The following is a 15,125-nucleotide window of genomic DNA, read 5'->3' as shown; positions in this document are numbered from 1 at the left end:
TACTATTTGTTTAATGTGGATCAGTAAAGCTTTGTTTCCCGTTCCACAGCTCTGTAGTCTGGCATGTGTCTGGCGAAGCATACTTATAAATCTGAACTTTTAATGCAGTAAGTGAATTAAACTCCACTCATCATCAGAAGATAATTATCACAATAAAAATATAACTGGAGGCAACTCTGATTTATGTAACATGTGTCCTCCTCTGAGACAACACAATCTTTATTTGGCCTTTTCAGTTTGGGTGTAGAGTGCATTTCACAGATGGGCCTGGGCAGCAGATTGCTGATAAAGCAGGAAATAAACTGAAGGGTGAAGATGCTTCCAGTATTCACTAAAGTGCTTTAAATTAAGTACAACTTTGAGACACCTCATTTGAGTTTTTTGCTTAAATATACTTCTGCTCCACTGAATTTCAAATATATTATTATCCACAACAATCTACAAGATTTATTTGACACATACTGTATAGCTTAAGAACTGAAGTTTAAATCAAAATTATTTCATTAAATGGGATGCCTTGCAAAAGGCTACACAATAAACAATATACAGTATGTTGTGGCTTCACCCCATGACTTGAGCAAGTACCTAACCCTCAAACTGCTCCTCAGGTGCTACACAAGTGTACTGTGTGAACAAATGGTTGGACCAAATGCAGAGAAATAATTGTGGGATCATCACTCGTTCACCTTCTGTAACCGCTTGTCCTGTGAAGGGTCCCAGCTGACAGACAACCATTCACACTCACACTTACACCTACGGCCAATTTAGAATCACCTATGAACCTAACAAGCATGTCTTTGGACGGTGGGAGGAAGCTGGAGTACCCGGAGAGAACCCACGCAGACACAGGGAGAACATGCAAACTATTATATACAATAGTTCAAATGACTTTACCTCAAGAAAATTTAATATTAATATGAGTATGTAAGCAATGGTTTCACATTCTGGCAAGGGTAATTCTCCATAATGAGAAGTTTTATATACTTATAGTCACCTACATTTTATATCCAAGTTCTGTTAATTTACTTAAGTTTGAAATTTAGATATACAACTTCCTTGTAGTTAAACGGGCTCCAGTTTGTTTCCTACCAGCTAGGTTTTCTATATATGTGGTGTTACTAATTGAACCGATGAAAGCTACGAAGAGTGACATCAGGACGTTTTAACCTGCAGTTCGTCGCGTGTCCACAAGATGTCCTCGTTCCTTCTCTTCTTTCATAATTGCAGTCTTCAACCACGGCTATGGTTTTAACAGTCGAAAGATGGATTCTCATAATGTATAGTCGTTACGCACACAAAAAAAAAAAAAATAAAATAAAATAAATCTTTAGATAGCCTATTTCTTAAAAGCTCGACAGGAAGCAGTGAAGCAGAGAAACAGTCAGTATTGACGTAAATTGATGTCAACCAGGTGTTGTTAATTAGCAGCGGGGCAGTGACGGTGCTCAGGCTGAGCAGCTTCACAGCAGGAACACACGGAGAAGTAAGTCTGAGAGTTTCCAACATTTCCACTCCGTTTATTCAGGTCTCATAGCCCATTGAACAAGGTGGCGCACACATGTTGTAGAAACTAGAACTTTTGTTGTATATTAGCCCTCTAGGATTTACACTTAATCCAGTTCAAAAGGCTTGACGTGTTTCTGGAGGGCTAATTAAAGACCAACTGCTGCAAACAAGCACACATGTCCAGTTTAGAGACACAACGGAACAGTAGGACAGGAGTTTAGGCTCACTGACCTGAGGGAGAGGACAGTCTACAAATGACCAATAACATCCACAGCATATTAAAAGTCTAACTGCAGGCATTTATGAGTAACAAAGACCTACAGAGCAGTATGCTGTTGGTTCAACACTTACTTGCCAGTTCATTAGGTACACTACTGAAAACAAATACATTCTAATATAACATGTATAGATAGATATACTGTATCAATCCCAAACTGGGAAATTCCACTGTGGCAGCAATGTACAGGCACACAGCGTACTATACATAATCTATAAAGAGAGAAATAAACATATACAAAATAATTACAGAAAAATTAAATTATTGAATGTTACAAATGAAAGTACACTAATCAAAAGCTATCATGTGCAAAATGTGCCAGTTACTGTCATCTCATCCATTTATTTATTTATTTATTTATTTTAGATTAAATTCTCTTGCACTAAATCGCAGGTCATGACTGTCCTATGTTCAGTTTATGTTGAAACAGCATCAGAAAGGTGGTAATTTTACCATATGGTCATTTGGGAAGATAGAGAACTAGTGTGATGTGCTGTTTGAATTAAACACTTTAGTGTTTCTGTTATTTAGCCTCGCCCACTGACTAGAATGTGGCTGTCAAAAGTAATCAAAACACGAGTCCCAACACAATGCAATTCAACAATGCTTCAATATGAGAACACAGTTGAATCAATGGCTCTGTTATTTTAAAGAAATTCTGAATATTGTAACCTTCATGAAGCTATGCTTTAGTGCAGGACTGTTCGTTTAGAGTGCGTTCATTTTTACTGGTGCACCTAAGGAACTGATAAGTGAGAGTATGTTGTTTATGTGGTGACCATTTTCCCATTTACTTGGTTTTCTCCAAGAGGTTTTGTTGTTGTTTCAAGTTACTAATTACTGCTTTTTTAAAACTGAAGTCTTTTGAGCAAAGTAGGCTTACGTCACAGTACGTGGGGCTTTTAGTTCTCTGTCTATTGTTATGCATGCTGTCTGCAGTATTCATAATGTCTGTCACTCTTTCACAATCCTGCAATATAATTCTTAAACCCCTTTCCCTTCAGTGTTGCCATTCTCCCTTTATACTGAGATAGCAGATTAAAAGAAATCCTTTATGTGAGGATTAGCGCGATCAAACAGTAAACGATGTACTTGACGTCAGAACTGTGTGTGTTTTCTCCTAATGTGAGATGATCATTTTTTACTCCTCTCTTCCCTTCGTGATGCCTCAGTCGTGCAGGACGCTGTTGAGTGTGAATGATGCGCTCTCAGCTGTGAGTAAACTCTAAAACCCACAGAGGGGCTAAAATATGGCCACTGGCGACGGCGAGTTGTGTAAGAGAACAGCAGTGGGACCAGAGTGTAATCTGTGGCCTTTTGTCTGAATTCGTTTACTTTTTAAAGATCACATTAAATACAGAAATGCTGGGAATAAGCCTTAATTTTGTATTGACCTTTTGGCTTGTGTACACAGGTGATCTCAGACTACCTGTACAGTAGATAAAGCTGTAGAACACAGTATGATAATGCTGGGAGGTCTGGACACTCCTTCTCTGCACAATGCAGCAAACTAGTGTTTCAGATAGTATATGTGAACATTGAACGATGACGAAGTTATGACAACTTTGTGTCAACATATAGATATACTGTCCGAGTCATAAATATGTGCCAAAGTTGACTCACAAGTTCAGTATATGTCTGCATGGGCATTTAAATGTGTGCCCTGAACTCAAATGTTTTTATGATCCAGCTTTATTCCCTTTGCTTTACTCCATCACTTGTTTTATTTAATTTTATCTTAATGTCAATCCTGGACTGATGTACTTGCAATGTTGGAACGCAGTCTCAAATGTGACCAGTCTCCACCCAAACCTACATCATATTTTATGGCTTCTGGTCATCTTATCACAAACCTTTGTATTGACTTTAAAATGCTGATTCACACAAATATTTTTAGACTCTTTTATTTTCACCCTAACCACTAATGAATCTGCTCCAGTGGAGCTGACTTGATTACAATTTGGTTTGTGCTTCTCAGAGCATTAAAGATTTCATTAAGTACAAAAAGTTTTGAAAGTCTACCAGTGGTTAATCCAATGGACACACTGTCCGCCTGTTTCTATATATAACAAAGTGGAGTCCCGGGTCAGCGGGAGTGTTCATGGAGGATTTCACAATAAAGCTGACAACATGCAACCAGCTCAACAGTCATCAGCACAAAGTTCAGTGACCAACTGATGCAAGAAACAGCAGAGCTGTCACACAGGTTTAGTGTTGAAAACAGAGTCGGGAGCAGCACAGGATTGTATTCAAACGCGGTCAGGACTGTTGCTGAGAGGTGTCACTTTTCTTTAACTGTAAGATTGTAACATTTTTAATCAGGATTTTATTGTGAAATTTTTCATTGACATGTTGAATACTGAACAGGGAATGCAATCAAAGAATTAGTTTGAAATCTTTTAACATAATTTATTACAGTGATGTAAAATTTCTTGTTACAGAATTCACTCAACGCTTCTACTGGCTCTGTCTGTGAAGCCTGCTAGTGATGTTAGCCTTTGCTGATGGGGACACGCCTTATTGTTAAAGTCTAGTTGCTGAACTGTTGCTGTTTTGCAGGTTAAGGTGTTCTCAGATGGATTATGCAATGAAGTCTCTCACCCTTTTGACTCCTTCTGGCCTCTCCAAGTAAGAGCAGTGCTCCCTGAGGTGGATGCCGTAGTGATACGATTCAATTTAATTATATTTATAAAGCCTAATTGCCTTAAAGTGCTTTACAGAACCCAGAGCCTGAAACCATCAGAGAAAATGGGTTTAACATGTGACTCGTGTCTCATATCTCAGATGCGTAACAGCCAGCGTCTCAGCCAGCGCTTCCATGACCCAGCAGCTCCTGTCGGGACGAAGTTCTCGGCCAAAGCCCTTCAGAGTCACAAATGCAGACCACAGTGTAAAGAAGGGAATTATGGCAGACGCGCTAGAAGACCTGATGAACAAGGTGAGATGTTTAGTGTGCTCGGGTGGAATGATGCAATGGTTACTCAAACATTGTGGCTACAGACATGGAGACAGAGCAGACTTGCCACCTAGTGCTGCACTGTAGTAATAACTTTACTTACAATAAGCCTTAACAGAAACTTAAAATGACCCAATTGCATAAGTATACACCCCTGACCTAATAGTTGGAGCTTTGATATTTATCACAAAAATCTTCTGTTGTAACTGGGTTGTAGAGGTTGTATTTTTGTCTTTAAAAACAGTTTGAAAAAAAAATATTTAATAAAAAACAAGAATTCGCTTAAAACAAGAATTACTATAAACTAAACTATAAAAGACCATAAATCACACACCAAAACATCAAACTCATCATCGTTCAAACTTACTGTAGTGAAATTTAGCAGACTGAAGAGAGGCTGTCTGACTAATACTATTGTGATCTATGTCTGTCACGAGACACATGTCTGAACTGCTGCATCCTGAGTATTGTATGTCCATTGTGTCTTCCTCCAGGTCAGTGACTCGTTCAGTGTACAGTGCATCAGCGCGTTGGTGCTGGATGAAGATGGCACCTGTGTGGACACGGAAGAATTCTTCCAGACGCTGCCTGAAAACGCCGTTCTCATGGTCCTGGAGAAGGAACAGAAGTGGACCCCACATCCTGTATGATTCCCTCCACATTAACCACTAGATGGCCCTCTTAGTCAACTGTGTCACTGCACTGCACGGCGTGAAGCTAGACACATTGACAGACTCCATATCTTCAGCGTTTGTTATTCAGTTCATTCATTCTTTGATGTAGACAGACAGGGAAGTGTCTTTCTTTAAGTCAGCAGCCATGAATATGGAGGAATGTGAAGAATAACACATGGACTATTCAGTGACGCATCGTACCCTTCAAACTAAATAGGAGGGCTATATGTCAGTTATTGTGCCGAGGCAAATTGCAGGGTAGAATGCCACAGATTAGTTTCTTCTTCATACTTATTTATTTATCTTTTTTAAGAGAAAAATGAAAGGCATGGCTTGAATATTAACCAGGCCCAGGGGTGTCATCACATTTGAATAGTGTTCATCCAAAAGCAATTAATTTCCATAGAAAATGGTGCGTGCAATAATTTTCACCCTCTCCCTAAATGTTTATTGTGGTGACCTCACACTGACTTTGCCTCATTGTCATTTGCCTCTCATATCATCAGTGACTGACAATGGGTCCTTCACCAAGTGCATCTGCAGTGCGTGTGTGCTGGTGGAGCCCGGTGCTGGTATTTGGACCAGCCTCACCAGCACCCTGTGCCCTGTTTGACCTGACTTCTGATTGTCTTCTTGTCACCTCACAGAACAGCCCGTCCATGTATCAGCTTAAAGGGTGCCAGCAGCAGCACAGGACAGATGTGGCCAAGCTGACCCTTGACCTCTACAAGAACAACCCCAAGGATTTCATTGGCTGCCTGAATGTGAAGGCAACGCTGTATGGTGTTTATTCTGTGTCCTATGACCTGCGCTGCTACGCTGCCAAAAATATTTTGAAGTGAGTGAAGTGGCCTGCAGAATATTTGATATTTTCATGGTTTTGTGTTCAACTATTATGTAACTGATTTGTTTTTTTAAGAGTATTACTCCGTTGACTTTATTGAAACAGTTTTGGTTATAGTCTAATCCAGTTAGAGATAGAAAGGAAAAACAAACTAACTTGAAAACCATAAATTACCAAGAAAATGATCAGCATTTCTTGTTATTGGTCCCCACTAACAGTGTTGTGTTCAGCCTCTAACATCTATTTGATCATGTATACCTGCGTGGGTGATAAATTGGTCAGATCATGGAAGAACAAAGGCTTGATTTTACTGAGATTAATTCTGGGTGGAGTTATGTCATCGCCGCTGAGATGTGCTGGTTTTTGGCTTTGGGATGGAGCCTCAGTCAAAGAGGATTACATTTTTCAGACTTGTCAAAATTGGAGCTCACAGTGCAAGAGTTTTGAGAGGTCTTAGAAATCAGCTGACATTAGAAGAGATCATCTGAGGTCGTGAACAGTCAGTCATTCATCTCATCAGCCTTGTCTGTCCTTTTTGTTTTCTGTAATTACATGTCATTTTTTTGTGATTATACCAGGCTTATGTTACACAAGTGTGTCTGTATGTGCCAGTCATACCTCCAATGAATGTGTATGACCACTTCATGATATATCCCCATCTTTCTCCTGTGCCTCCAGGGAGGCTCTGCGATGGACCATCTTCTCCATGCAGGCCACGGGCCACATCCTGCTGGGCTCCTCCTGCTACATAGAGCAGCTGCTGGAGGAGGAGGAGGAGCGGGACGAGAAGAGCCTGGCGCTGCCACAGGAAAGCAGGATCAGGCAGCTGCAGAGTATGCTGCTGGGAAAGATCTCCCACTGATGATGGACTGACAGTGGTGGAGAGCACATGCTGTCCACTCTTAGATTTAGGTCACAGTGTCGCAGATAAAACATCTGGTCTTTGCCTGTCGATGTCACAGTTTCCAGTGTAACTTGGCAACATGTCAGACATTCGAAGAGTCTCATCTCACTGTCACTTTTTTTTTTTTTTTTGCTCTGTTACATTTTTTGCCTCATACAGTATGTACGCAGACGCAAACACCACAAGGTATTCCTCAGAAAGCACTTTTACTTACAACTGTAACATTTTCCTGTGACGATATAATAAATAAAAGTAGCACTTTTTATTTTCCCATTCCTGGAGCTCCATTTAGATCTGAATGAGTCAGGTTCACAAGTGAGAGAGAGAGAGAGAGAGAGAGAGTGTGTGAATGTTAGTGTGTGTTTCCCAATCACAGTGTAGCTGGCAATGGGTCCAGCTGTCTCTCCCACGCTTCCCTAATTGTCCCCTGGCCTGCACTGTCCTGTCAGCTGCAGCCTGAACGAAGAGAACGAAGGAATTGGGAAGAACTAGCAGCTGCAGGGGGCAAGGGGACGGAAACAAACCATTATACTGAGAGAGGTGATGGTTTCAGCTGGCAGCACAAGGGCCACTTTTGCCATTCTGTCGAAGAAGGTGGCAGCAAAAGCAGAACAGATTTGAACCAAACTGCCTGTCTGACATATCTTGAAGAAGATGTGTCAAACGTGACCCTGCTCCAGTGGTTTCTTCTTTTGTCTTGCTTCTCTGTCGACACATAAAATATGAGAGAGAAAAGAAAGAGCTTGCTCATTACTGATTTTGTCCATGTTTACATACATGTACAAATGTGCCTCTTATCAGCTGCTTTGCTGATATGAGGAGCGTTTGTTTGCCAATATATTGTACCGTGCTGGTTTAAATGTAATGCATCAGTTAATCTCTGAGGAATTTGTTGCACACCCACATGCATACACCACACATAAACGAACACTGGTCATGTTCCATTTCTTTGTTTGCCCTGAAATGAGTCACATGCTGCATTCTGATTGTCTCCTGCTTTAAACCATATTTGCTGTGGTTCATAATACACAGCACTCACGTGTGTGTAATTGCAGCTAGATAATCATAAATATTTTGATGAGTGTCTACAGTATCAGCTCGTTGACAGTGTTTCAAACATGCATTAGTTTGATTTTTCCAATTTTCTTTTCCAGTTATATAGATGATCTAGTCAAAATAAACACTCCTGCTGTTTGTTGACCTTGATGTTTGATTGCCATGTCAAATTAATCACCAACAAAACATTTTTGTGATTGCTCCTGACAGGATAAAACAGATCTATAATCAACTGAGAATCACGTAAGTATAGATTTGGTTCGTCCCGTTACTGATTAATGTTAATAAGTTACCAAAAATAAGTTCAGATTGACGAAGACGGTCAAGTGAGGAGCTCTAAATAGATATCGCACCTCCCTCCTCCTTCGGGTCATCCTGACAGGAGGGTCCTCTCTCAGGATCCAGCAGGAGTCTGAACTCTGCCTGCGGTCAGCGCAGCCGTTTGTCCGTCCCACTAAAAGCTGTGCTGCTGTCAGTGCTCCCTGCTGGAGCTGCTGCCGCTGAGCATGTGCGCCGCTGCTCCGCACCACAGGACAGAAGGGACGCTTCTCCTCAACGCACACAGGTTGCGGACATGGATCAGTGAGCGCGCGGTTTCAAGACAAGAGGTAAGAGCGCAGATTTGCAAAAAAGAATTCGTGCAGCCGTTTATTTCAGCGACCAAACATTTTAGAGTAAAATGCGCAGCGCTTGGCCAGCATTTAGCACGCAGGTACCATCCACCATTCCAATAACTTCTCTTGGCAGTTAAACAGTAATAGTTATTTGTTATTGTAATCATAAAATATCACTTATTGAAGGCTCTGGTTAACTTTTGCATATGCTTTAACTGAACTTTTACGCAGCGTATTATATTCCAAATTGCAGACTTTCTTTAGGATATTTAACACAACTAATTACTTATAACTGTAACTACTGAGCTTAATGCCAAATTACATGTAATTTTATGTGTTTATTCGATCCAGGTTTGGGTATTTGCAGGTTTTTCTGTGCAGCGCACATATGATGCTATAGCGCATCGCTCAGCGTGCTGCTTGGCACAAAGAGCAACACGAAGTATCGATTTAGCAGAGGAATCTGGGTTTTATTAGAAACCTCGGGCTGTGTGTGGGAGTGGGTGCTTGACACAGTTACGGGCTCTGAGGCTGTGCATTTCTCCCACGCTCCTGAGGGATTCCTTACTGCAGTCCGCTGGAAACATCTCACCGCGCACATCAAAGTGCGGCTGTCGGTTGTGGTGTTTGCGTGTTTGCGATGTGTTGCATTTGTGCTTTGTTGTGTGTGCCAACAGCCTAGAGGACAAACATTCTTTATTCTTTATTCTTTATTCTTTATTCTTTATTTCAAGGATAGCCCCTTTAAAATATCCTTAAAATGCGTTAAACATTCTCAGTCACTGCCCGTCAGGGTACATTTAACTCTGATCTTCGTAATTTATGGAGAGATTCACTGGTTGCAACATAATTAAAATAATAATAAATAGTGATCGCATATGTACAGTATACTTTGATTCTTCATGTATTCCCTCCACTCTTTTCTTCCTTTAGATGATCAACAACAAAATGTTTAAGCAAAATACCCAAACATATCTTATTTCGGATTTTCAGTTACTGATTAACTTTATTTTCTAAGATAGTACATTGAATATATTTACGTTTTTCACAGTTGTTTACACCAACTGGACAATAATAATAATCTATTAAATTAAATTATTAAATAAACGGGAGTTACAATTAGTTATCCATATTTAAGCATTTAATTGGACTGGCATAGGCCAGTGAAACAAATTAAACACATTAGGGGTTTGCCATATGGAGCAATATCTGCCATGACAGAATAAATAAATTCATACTCATTCCACATGCTGTATCCAGCAGTTTCTGCCTTAGCTGTTCATCTCAAGCAACAACTGAGAAGATGGATGCAAAAAGGACTAAGAACGTCTGTGGAAGTGACAGAAAATAAGTAAGACGCAGCAGGCTGCATGAGGAATAACAGAGAAAGGGGACTTGGTGGCAAAAGTGTGGAGGTGGAGGCAAGCAAAGAGAAAAAAAAATGCTTGATGAAAGTGTTTGGTCTGAGCTGTGTCTCTGTCGTGCCGTCCCCGTGCTCTGCTGTGCACGGCTTTGATTGTGAACATGAAGGAGGGAACCAAATCCTGCTGGACTCACAAAGACAGAACGTCTACCTGTACATGCATGTTTGTCTCTGTGTGTATCTCACCGCTGTCAGATACCCAAATGGATTAACTTTGTCAATTTGGATTAACAATTTGTCTTCTAATTGCCTCCTTGCACAATTAAGTAACCTCATCAGTTTTCACCATGTGGCTTTCAGTCATTGGCAAAACACACACCTTTCTCCTTGGTGCTTTCTCTTCTTGCCTCCCCGCCTTTTCTGTTTCTTCTCCTAGCTTAAGGTTTTCAACAGCTGGCTATTTCAGGTCTGTATTTCATCTCTGCAAATAAATAATTCAGGTAACAGGACAACATAAAGGCCCTCAGTGAGAGTCTGAATGCTTTGCTCAAAACTGAACTGCTCATCTACCGGTCCGAAAGTCTTCCTGAATAATGCATTTGTCTCCCAATACTGAGGGTATTCTGGTCAGTGACTGATAAGGCAATAGGTGCACTCACTAAGTGTGAGCAAGTTATCTCTACCATCCTCCTCCAGCCGTCGTTTAAAGATATACATGCATTAAAGATGAGGAAGACGTTCTGAGAAAACAGAGTTCTGCTTGACTCTGTCCATAGCCTCTCTTGAAGCACTCTCCGGACTTCTCCATATTTCATGCCCTCCTGATTACCTTTTCCAGCGTCTCTTTAGCTGCATTACGAAATGAGCCAAAAGTATTTATGACTTGGGCAGAAATTATAAGTGGATTTCGGCATAAAAAGTATGGCAGCTTTGCCATATTTAAGGGTTGTAAAAACCCTGGACAGTGGGTCAATAAAGCAATCGGAGTGAAGCAGACCCCTGACCCGGTCCCTGCCCTTGCGCTGCTGACATTGCAGCGAGGCTTAGGATGCAGTATTTGTTTGTTTATATTGTAATTTTCCTTTAACACAGTTTTGAAAATTTGGTTGGGATAAGTGTTTTGTTTTTTTTTTGTTTGTTTTTTTTACATATGAGACATATGAATCATATTCACGTTAGAAGAACAATATTGTTTTTGACAATTTGCATTCCACTCCCCATAAAGCATCAACCAGCGGAGACTAGTTACATACCTTCACTTTACTTTTCATATGCACCTTATTACCACTAGACGTTTTCCATTTTATTTCAAAGCCTGGCAGAATTTTAGTCATGATTTTATGATGATGACCATGGCAACAGTGTTCACTATTAGATGTTTCTTAAGGTTTCAACATCAATATATGGTCTTCATCCTCCTGTGGCGTTGCATCAGTCGTCATGGAGATGCATGTGTATGACAAAAAGACCTCATGATGCAGATGAAAGCTTTGGAAAAAAAGTGAACGCTGAGTTAAGATTGTCAGGTTAACTCAAAAATGACTACAACTGCATAATATTTTGCTGCTGTTCAGAGTCATATCTGTCAGTGTGGGATGAGATATTGTGCTCAAAACAGTCTAACCTCAATATGCCAGTAATGTACCAGTAGTGTACCGGTAGTGTACCAGTAATGTACCAGTAGTGTACCAGTAGTATACCAGTAATGTACCAGTAGTCTACCAGTAGTGTACCAGTAGTGTACCAGTAGTGTACCAATAATGTACCAGTAGTGTACCAGTAATGTACCAGTAGTGTACCAATAATGTACCAGTAGTGTACCAGTAGTGTACCAGTAGTGTACCAATAATGTACCAGTAATGTACCAGTAGTGTACCAATAATGCACCAGTAGTGTACCAGTAATGTACCAGTAGTGTACCAATAATGTACCAGTAGTGTACCAGTAGTGTACCAGTAATGTACCAGAAGTGTACCAATAATGTACCAGTAGTGTACCAATAATGTACCAGTAGTGTACCAGTAATGTACCAGTAGTCTACCAGTAGTGTACCAATAATGTACCAGTAGTGTACCAGTAATGTACCAGTAGTGTACCAATAATGTACCAGTAGTGTACCAGTAATGTACCAGTAGTGTACCAATAATGTACCAGTAGTCTACCAGTAATGTACCAGTAGTGTACCAATAATGTACTAGTAGTCTACCAGTAGTGTACCAGTAGTGCGACTCCTCTGTCCACGCATCCTACCTTTTTGTGTTCATAACACTGCATTAAGTTGGCATACCTGCAGCACAGCACTTGATAACACTTTACATGATAATAATTCTAATGCTAAAAATGTAGTAGTAGTCATCCTAGCATTAAAAGGGCAGAGTCGTGACATGTTAAAGGCAGCTGAAGTCAGATTCACTAGATGATCCTGTATTTGCTTTACCTTCCTCCCGCCGGCACAGAAATAATTCCTAACTTTTACAGCGCTGCCTTTTACTTGAGATACTTATCCTGTTTGCTGTCACCTACATCTACAAGGACCACGTTCTCTAGACTTAGCAGGTGTCCTGTTGTACAACTAACTGTGTGTGCTTGTCTCTTTGTGTGTGTACATGCAGTAATACCTACGTGTGTGTCCTGCTCTCTCAGGCCAGTTGTGCTGAGGATGAGCAGTGGGCTGCAAATGTTTTGCTCTGACATGACATTTTGTCTCCGTCATGGCCTGGTGACTGGAGAGAGCGCTCAAATAACAGCTTGATGTCTCAAAGGGAGTCTGTTTACACCCGTGCGTGCAGACACGCATATACACATACACACAAAGGAACACACGCACACACACACACAGATGCTGGCAGCTGTTTATTGCACAGACTGTATGTACATGTCCTGTGTCCTTGTGTTGGCTTCAGTCTTTCTGTTTTGTTGTTACTCACCCCCTCATACTGCAGACTCTCAGGATTGATTGCTGTCATTTCTATTCTTCTCCTTCTGCACTGCTTGTGTCTTGTGTGAATCCAAGCTCTGCCAGTTTGTGGTGGCACTGTCATAAGAAGTGATTGAGGGTGCCCTTTTGGCACAAAAAAGGGGGAAGGATCAGATCCATGGAGGCCCCACATGGAAAAAACACGTAGTCCTCATGACTTTCCTGACACAGCAATAAAAACTTGTGTAATACCATTACAATCTTATTACATATACATTAGAATAAAATATGATCATTAAATGTTCATCCCGATTGCTCCATTTTTTCCGTCCTGCCACCACAATGACATCTGACTCACTTAACAACAGCGCATGACAGAAACTTCATACTTTCTCCACTGCTGCCTTCGGTTGACTTGACGGTCTGATTAGATTTTCAGGAACCTTGCTGCATAACTTTGCATCCTAATGAAGAAACACAGATTTTTATTCACACTGCTATGAGCATCTGATCCTTTATGAGACGGGGTGCGTGTCAACCAACATATGTTAGATGAAGAGAAATATGTATTTGTTAAACTTGCTTTACATTTTAATATTCCAGGGATGATGGACTTAATTAGCAGAGCTTGCAAACATCTTGTTCTCTTGAAGAAGTGAAGAATATTTGAAAATGCAAACAAAAGATCATTTAGGAAACAAAATAAGCAAAGAAAGACCACAGAAATTTGGTAGCTACTGTAGTGTTACTTGCAGAACAGTCTATGAATGTCAGACAAAATGACATTTTAATCACAGAGGGTTGGTCAACCTTTCATGACTGTTTGGGTGATGATTTTTTTTTTACTCATTCGTTTTAATTATGCCAGAGCTTCAAGTTATGCATTCTTAAGGGACTGGTTTGAGGGACAGGCGGGAGCAGTCACTGATCAATCATTGTTTGCCTTGATGTCCACCTCCACCTGTTTGGCCATTTTTGGATTAGCTCAGAGTTAGGTGAAGTTAGTCTAGGTCAAGATGATGATGACCAGATGATGGACACCACATTGAGTTCTCAAAAGCTCTCCAAGAATCCGATCAGTGACATCCCACAGGGTTCGTCCATCTTTACATGCAGTCAGTGGTGTTTACTCAGTCCATAGATTTAACATGATGGTGTAATCGCAAAAATAAAAGTATGTAAATGCATATTTTGAAATGTTAAGGGTTAGGGTTGGACCTTGTTTGCAGGTGGAGGTCACTTTTGGAAAACAGCTCTCTTAATACATCCATGAAAAGCACTGGTGTCTGCTTCTGCTTGGATCACCATTGGGAGCAAAAGAGTAATGGGTCCAATGTTTGTTTGTCTGTTTTAATGGTTTTTAACCATTATATTTTTTCAAGTGTGAATCCTAAACGTCACATATTCAACAGTGTTCCAATACCAGCCCACATAAAAGTGTATTCCCCATTCATGTCCTCTTCTTCTGCTTCCCTCTCCTCTCAGTCGTCATGTCATTTTGACAACCTGTTACATCAGCTTGTCTCACAGGAATGGGGAGATTATCTCCGCTGCCATTCATTTTTTTAATCTTTGTGCTGCTGCTTTGGGGAAATGCTGATGTGTCTATAGCTGTTCAATTATACATACTGTACAGTCTCTTGCCACGCACTTTCTGGTTTCCTGCCCCAGAGGGGAAAAGGCAGCAGAGGAACATGTACATACATATATATATTTCAACACACGGACTTGAGTACGTTTGCTTCTCAAGCCACCTGTGGCTCACACTTGGACATTGACAATTATGCCTCCTCTGTTATGGACTACATCACCACCATCATCGATGACGTCACGACAGAGAAGCAGATCACCACGTACCCCAACCAGAAGCCATGGATGACCAAGGAGGTGCGGCTCCTGCTGAAGGCCCGTAACACTGCCTTCAGATCAGGGGATGCACAGGCCTACAGCACATCCAGGGCAAACCTGAGGAGGGGCATCAAGAAGGCCAAGCACTGCTACAAGCTGAAGATAG

General features: G+C 40.9%; 1 protein-coding gene across 1 annotated transcript; it reads left to right on the top strand.

The window, feature by feature from the left end:
• Positions 1 to 1,439: 1,439 nt before the first annotated feature.
• Positions 1,440 to 7,422, top strand: cidec (cell death inducing DFFA like effector c). Its single transcript, XM_084542319.1, has 6 exons — positions 1,440 to 1,483; positions 4,343 to 4,411; positions 4,568 to 4,721; positions 5,234 to 5,383; positions 6,061 to 6,251; positions 6,936 to 7,422. Exons 2-6 carry the CDS (start codon positions 4,359 to 4,361, stop codon positions 7,117 to 7,119), a joined length of 732 nt encoding a protein of 243 aa, XP_084398445.1. The 5' UTR covers positions 1,440 to 1,483; positions 4,343 to 4,358; the 3' UTR covers positions 7,120 to 7,422.
• Positions 7,423 to 15,125: the final 7,703 nt, after the last annotated feature.

This window comes from Chelon labrosus (genome assembly GCF_963514085.1).
Source record: "Chelon labrosus genome assembly, chromosome: 4".
NCBI classification, from domain to species: Eukaryota; Metazoa; Chordata; class Actinopteri; order Mugiliformes; family Mugilidae; genus Chelon; species Chelon labrosus.
The sequence above is the reverse complement of the archived record's forward strand: the minus strand, read 5'-3'. Positions and strand labels throughout refer to the sequence as shown.

What these genes read in the sequence shown, in the direction of transcription:
- cidec (XM_084542319.1), top strand. Translation starts at nt 4,359, where the DNA reads ATGGATTATGCAATGAAGTCTCTCACCCTTTTGACTCCTTCTGGCCTC. An exon ending in TAGAAGACCTGATGAACAAG is followed by an intron (nt 4,722 to 5,233) that starts GTGAGATGTTTA and finishes GTCTTCCTCCAG; the next exon opens with GTCAGTGACTCGTTCAGTGT. An exon ending in AGAAGTGGACCCCACATCCT is followed by an intron (nt 5,384 to 6,060) that starts GTATGATTCCCT and finishes GTCACCTCACAG; the next exon opens with AACAGCCCGTCCATGTATCA.